Here is a 5,984-nt window from a genome sequence, read left to right on the forward strand (position 1 = left end):
TACCCAGACAGTTTATTATTTAGTTATGCTTTTAAATACAAGATCCCTTGCTTGGACACCTTTTTATTATGTCTATACGGGTCTATAAGTGTGTGTATGTATAGACACACATTGTGTATATAATATAAAGATGTTTGCGCATGTTATCTGCCTATACTTTTATAATTGTGTGTCTATGTTATATGAACATACACTATGTGCGTGGTTCGGTTCTCTACCATATCTAGTTAGACTCGTGTGTGTATGTGTGTGTGTGTAATATATAAACATACACACAAAATAAGTGTGGATATCTATCTATCTATCTATCTATCTATCTAAATAGAATGTATATATTTGTATATAGTTTTGTCTGATAAATGAGTGCAAGATTTGGCCCAAAATAAACCAAAGCAATGGTTTAAGAAGAATAACGTCATTTAAAACTGTCTATTTAAAAACTAACATCAACATTCTGGCTAGCTGTCTGAACGATACAATTAGAATCAAACGGATGGTGTTCCTGCATGCGGCCTCTCTACACGTGCATGTAAAAGTAACATTTGAAAACTCCTGTGCTCCCAGTTCCAGGTTCATTAAAATATCATGATTGCCATTTCTATTCTTTTAAAGGTTTCTCCATCTATTTGCCGTTTACTAGCTCATACATATGGAAGACATGGCTCACACTTCCTGGAGAACTCTACTTTTAGGACTAATTGATTCTGGTAATTAATTTGTTCTACCTGCTGGATTAGATGGAAATGCAGTCCATGTACCCAAGGATTAGCACTTGCCTTCCTAACATCTTTTTTCCTAATTATCTAATAGCATGGGTTGGGAGAATTCTGGCTCTATTAAAACACTTTTACTATTAACACTAGTGATTGGAATTGTGATGACAACTCGATTTCAACAAATTAGAGCTGAAAATCAGGAGATGAAGGAGAAGTGCCTTCTTCTAATTTCCCCGAGTTTAACATCAATAATTAGAGCAATTTTCCGAGATGCGAGCCCAAATTATCTCGGCTATGATGTGGTGTATCACCCTAATTTTAGCAAATTGACTCCGGAGAAATGAATGCTACAGATTAGAAAAAAAAAAAAGACAAACAGAAGGGGGAAAAAATTGGAACAAACCCCGCAGTAGGATAATAGCTAGGAATGGCGGGGATGTGTCTGTATATAGGATCACGGCCAACGCTGGAAAAGTAAAATATAAATAGAACTGGTTGGAAAAGGGCAGCAAATATGATGGACAATGCCACCAAAAAATATTTTGTCCCTTTTGAGTCAAATTTTGAAATGTGAAAACATTTCAGCCAGCTCTAAAAGCCATCCACGCAGAATAAAGACGTGTTGCTTTGACGTAAACTAAAGTCATCTACACCTGGAAATATTCGTTCTACTCAGATTCTTGCGGCTAGCTCCTCCGTGGCTGTACATTAATGTCGCTCCATTGCCCCCAAGCAACCCCTTAAAGTTAACTGGCTTACACCAGAGCTGGGGATCTGGCCCTTTTCTTTCCGTTTGGAACAACCTGAGTGTTGGCTCGTATTGAGGCGGGGGTCAGAGGTCCCAGTCTGGGCTCATGGCGGTATGTGCTAAGCGCTGTATGCACAAGCATATCCCTCCTTTTGCATATGCACCCGCATACGGATGCAGAGCCAGGGAAACGTGCCTGCCTATATTTAATAAGCCAGTGCTAGCGGGCTGCGGACATTTGTCTGACCCTGCAGCACCTACAATTTTGAAGGGGGACCCTCTCGCTCTATCGTTGGGGTCCTGGGGCTCTGTCTGCTTCAGGATCTCCATCAGCTCGGAGCACGTTTTCCATACCCCCTTCTTGCGTAACTAAGTATCCCAATGGCTTCGCACCAGCCTTGTTACTGCCCTTTAATGGACCGATTCAGTACCTTGGCCAGCGCCCCCTTCCTTTCAACCTCTCCATTAATTTGGGTGACATTGGGAAATGAAAAACCCTTTTCCCTCCGCCCTGCTGGTGCGCGATTGGCTCGCGGCAGAGCCCCCTCTCTTCACAAATCTCCTCCAAGCCGCCCGAAGCCACCTTGATCTTCTCTTCTGGCTCCTGCGATCTGCGGGTTTTCAGCCAGCAGGGCTGAAATCGGAGGCCATCCCTCCTCGCGCGCCCCGTCTTCCAGCGCGGTCCCCACCACCTGGGGAAATGAACCTCCACTTCACCTCCCCAGTGCATCCCGTCTCCGCGCCAAGGCCGACCTCCTTCTTCATCGAAGACATTTTGCTCCACAAGCCCAAGTCCTTGAGAGAGGTCCCTCCAGAGCACTTCTCCAGCCCCTTAGCCTCCAGGGTTCCCCTCCTGGACTATGGATACCCTCTGATGCCCACACCTACCCTCCTGGCGCCCCATCCGCACCATGCGCTCCACAAGCCTGAGCATCACCATCCGTACTTCTTAACCACCTCGGGTAAGTTGGGTGTCCCATTCTCCTTGTGTTTGTTTCGGCTTTAGAAGAAGGGGGGGGGGGGTGTTTTGACAGGCGAACCCAGTCTTAGCGCCCAGCCCTGCAGACCTGGGGGATTTCATCTCCTAGCAAGGGACACGCTTCATCATTCAAGGAATGGCACCTGTTATACATCAAGGCAGATTTTACACGCTACAGTTTGGGGGAATCATTATAATAATCAGACTCTACTGGTTTAGTTTATTCCCAGCCCTGCATCAACAGCATCAGCCTATAGATGTAGGAATATATTGAATATCAGAGCAAAAATAATTTGCACGTTGCAGTTCTTCTCCTGCTGTCAGAGACTGGTGTCTAACCTCCCTCTCTCTGAGCAGAAATCATAGTTTACTTACTCACTTTTTCCAGAGAATCTTTTCTTGGGGTTCAAATGTTCTGTGCTTTAAAAAATAAGACAGCAGAAATCCGATCGAAGCTGCATTCACAGATCTGAGTATCCATCACTGACCTACTTTTACAGCATGCGTCTTCAAAAGAGCGGAAACTGTTAGTTTCGTTCATATGAAAAAACAACCCTCAACAACCTCGATTTCCAAGTTATTTCAAATGATTTTGCACCTTTTTATTTACAATAAATGCATCTGATCACTTACTATTTAGTACCAAAAAGTTCAGAGGAATTTATCTGCGTAGTTTCCTAGGGTAAAATTCCTTATTTCTTAGGCTGTGTGCGCTAAAAGATTGTCTGGCCTTTTAAAAAAGTTGAATTATGTTACGACCTGGCCTTTCCCATATCCAGTCAATCAGTTAGTCACTTCTTTCTGATCTTCGCAGCACAGGTGGTAAATATTTTCTGTGCCTCCCCAGCAGCTGGTAGTGAATTTCGATTTTCAAAAATGGGCCCGATTAAAATATTCACAGAACAAGAAGATCAATCCAGTATAGAATTGCAGAGAAGAGGGAGAACAAACTGCACCAATTGTCTAATAAAATAAAAATCCTTATCTTTGGCTTTAAAAAAAGTGGATCCTTCAAAGTATCTAACAGAGAACGGCTGATGAAGAAATCACGAAGAAATCGAATGCTCAAATGGAAAGCGAGGGGTGGATTTATTATTAGCTACCATCAATAGAAATAATTTGAACGGAAACGCATGTAGAAAAAATGTGTAGAATTCGGAATAGAGATATAGAGAAAATGTGCTAATCCTTCCCCTCTCTAAAATCAGCTCGCTACTTTGCTTTTAAACTGAGTTTGAGTATGTTGCTTTTCCACTGTTATATATGGGGTTGGAGGGTGAGGAGGGGAGAGAGGACAACCGACCTTCATTATATTATTGCAAAGCGATGGGTTTCATAGATCTAGACCCCAATTGATCATCCCGAGTTGGTTTCCTAAAATAAGCAAAAAACAATTAAGTTCACAGGTTAAAGTGATAGACACACCTAATACACACGTGCAATATGATTACATACACAAATGTATCTGTATTTGTATGTGTGTAATATACAATTACAGACCCAAAATGAGTTTGCCCATGTTTGTGTCATTGAGTGTATATATTTAAAATTATTCTGTTTGTTTGTGTGTGTGTGTATACACACAATTACATACCTTTGTGTAATTCTATATAGTACGTATATACACAGGTGTGTTTATATATAATATTATTTAAATTATCATTGTCTTTATTCTAGACCCCTGAATTGCAACCAGACCAAAATTTCACCTGTAGCAAAATTTGTAAATACCCACCGTGTTCATGACAGCTACTTTACAAAACAATCTTTCACTGGTGTGTGTGTGCGTGTGTGTGTGTGTGTGTGTGTGTGTGTGTAAGTGTAAAAAGAATATAAAAAAAGGGGGGGGGGGCTGAGCTATGTCTGTGGAATGAGTTAATGCCAAGTTGTTGCCCAGGAGAACAACTGTACCAAATTCTAAACAGCCTCCTGGCTTATTCTTTGTGTGCGGGAGGGAAATGCCAGCCTGGGACAGACTATGCCCCTCACCCCAAGAAGAAACCAGTAGGAGCCGAATGTAGGGTGTGTGCTGGAGTCGCCCGGCCCCTGGGGAGACGAGCCACGGTGACTTACCTAGGTGCGGGGTCTGCCACCCCAGGGACACCACCCGGGCCACACACACAAGGCTGAGCGGTGCCCTCCAGACAGGTGGGTGGCGGAAGGGCAGGGGCGGGGAGCTCTTTTCCCTCCAGGTGAGGCTGGGGAAGGGGGAGAGGACCCCGGATCTCCAGCCTCGCCCCCAGCCCCGTCCTACGGCCTCTCTCCCCTGTGCCCCGCGCTGCAGGCATGCCCGTGCCCGCCCTCTTCCAGCACCACCCGCACGCCGAGCTGCCCGGCAAGCACTGCCGCCGCCGCAAAGCCCGCACCGTCTTCTCCGACTCGCAGCTCTCCGGGCTGGAGAAGAGGTTCGAGATGCAGCGCTACCTGTCCACCCCGGAGCGCGTGGAGCTGGCCGCCGCCCTCAGCCTCTCTGAGACGCAGGTACCCAGCCTGGGGGGGCGGGAGGTTCCCGTGTCCGCTGGGCAGCACCCGGGGGATGGAGAACCCCACCAGGGAAGGGACCCTGGGGCTTGCCCCCGGCTCTGCTCCCCGCCCCCAGGCTTGTCCTCGACCTCCCCGTGCTCTGCGGTGGCCCAAAGAGCTAGGGAAATGCCCGAGGGGAAGCAGGGAGCAGCTGCCACCCCCGTGGTGCCCTCCAGCTGTGTTCCGAGGGGACCTCCTGGGATTAGGGACCTCCGTCTGGGGCCGGGTAGCATGGTAATGACATGCCAGTCACGGGGTGGAGTTACCACTTGTGAAGCTGCGTTACATGCTACTGACATGTGTGCTCATGCAATGCACTGGGGTGACGGTGCCCCCTGGGGAGTTGGGGCACATGCTACTGACGTGTGTGCTCATGCAATGCACTGGAGGTGACGGTGTCCCCTGGGGAGTTGGGGCACATGCTACTGACGTGTGCTCATGCAATGCACTGGGGTGACGGTGTCCCCTGGGGAGCTGGGGTACATGCGAATGCGTTCCTCCCCTTTCTCTCACAGGTAAAAACGTGGTTCCAGAACAGAAGAATGAAGCACAAAAAGCAACTGAGGAAAACCCAAGACGACCCGAAGAACCCCAGCGGGGAGGAGTGCCTGGAGCAGAGCTCGAGCGAGCCTGAACTGACCGACAAAGCCAGCTCGGACCCCCGCAAGGCCAGCCAGCAGCCAGCCTTCCTGCTGGAGGAGAACGAAGATGAGGTGGACATCATTGAGGATGGAGATATTTGCACCACCCCGCATCTAATATAGACATGCTCGTTCCCCTCCCCACAAGGCGAAGGGCTCGGGTGACTGGAGGCCCCTGATCTGGTTTTGCCGACGGAGTGCTAAGAGTCATGACTCCTCTGCCCAATAACCAAGGCAGATGTGATCTCGGTCTGACCCGTCGCTTAAAAAGCTTGTCCCAGGCCCCAGCAATCCGTAGTAGACCCGGCTAGTGCTGGAGCCAGGGAATAGTTTAAGGCCACGGTTGAAAGGATCTATTTGTACAGTCTGGGAAAGAA

The 5,984-nt window shown here is 47.5% G+C and overlaps 1 protein-coding gene across 1 annotated transcript; it reads left to right on the forward strand.

Annotated features, from left to right (window-relative positions):
• Positions 1 to 2,164: 2,164 nt before the first annotated feature.
• On the forward strand, positions 2,165 to 5,730 carry BSX (brain specific homeobox). The gene is made up of 3 exons (XM_054049538.1): positions 2,165 to 2,426; positions 4,728 to 4,924; positions 5,482 to 5,730. The coding sequence occupies exons 1-3, from the start codon at positions 2,165 to 2,167 to the stop codon at positions 5,728 to 5,730; spliced, it is 708 nt and encodes a 235-aa protein (XP_053905513.1).
• The last annotated feature ends 254 nt before the right edge of the window (positions 5,731 to 5,984 follow it).

Source organism: Malaclemys terrapin, chromosome 15 (genome assembly GCF_027887155.1).
Source record: "Malaclemys terrapin pileata isolate rMalTer1 chromosome 15, rMalTer1.hap1, whole genome shotgun sequence".
NCBI lineage: Eukaryota > Metazoa > Chordata > Testudines > Emydidae > Malaclemys > Malaclemys terrapin.

Excerpts from the sequence above, each read along its gene's own strand:
- BSX (XM_054049538.1), top strand. The coding sequence starts at position 2,165 with ATGAACCTCCACTTCACCTCCCCAGTGCATCCCGTCTCCGCGCCAAGG. Across the intron at positions 2,427-4,727 it reads GTACTTCTTAACCACCTCGG|GCATGCCCGTGCCCGCCCTC; the intron begins GTAAGTTGGGTG and ends CCCGCGCTGCAG. Across the intron at positions 4,925-5,481 it reads TCAGCCTCTCTGAGACGCAG|GTAAAAACGTGGTTCCAGAA; the intron begins GTACCCAGCCTG and ends TTTCTCTCACAG.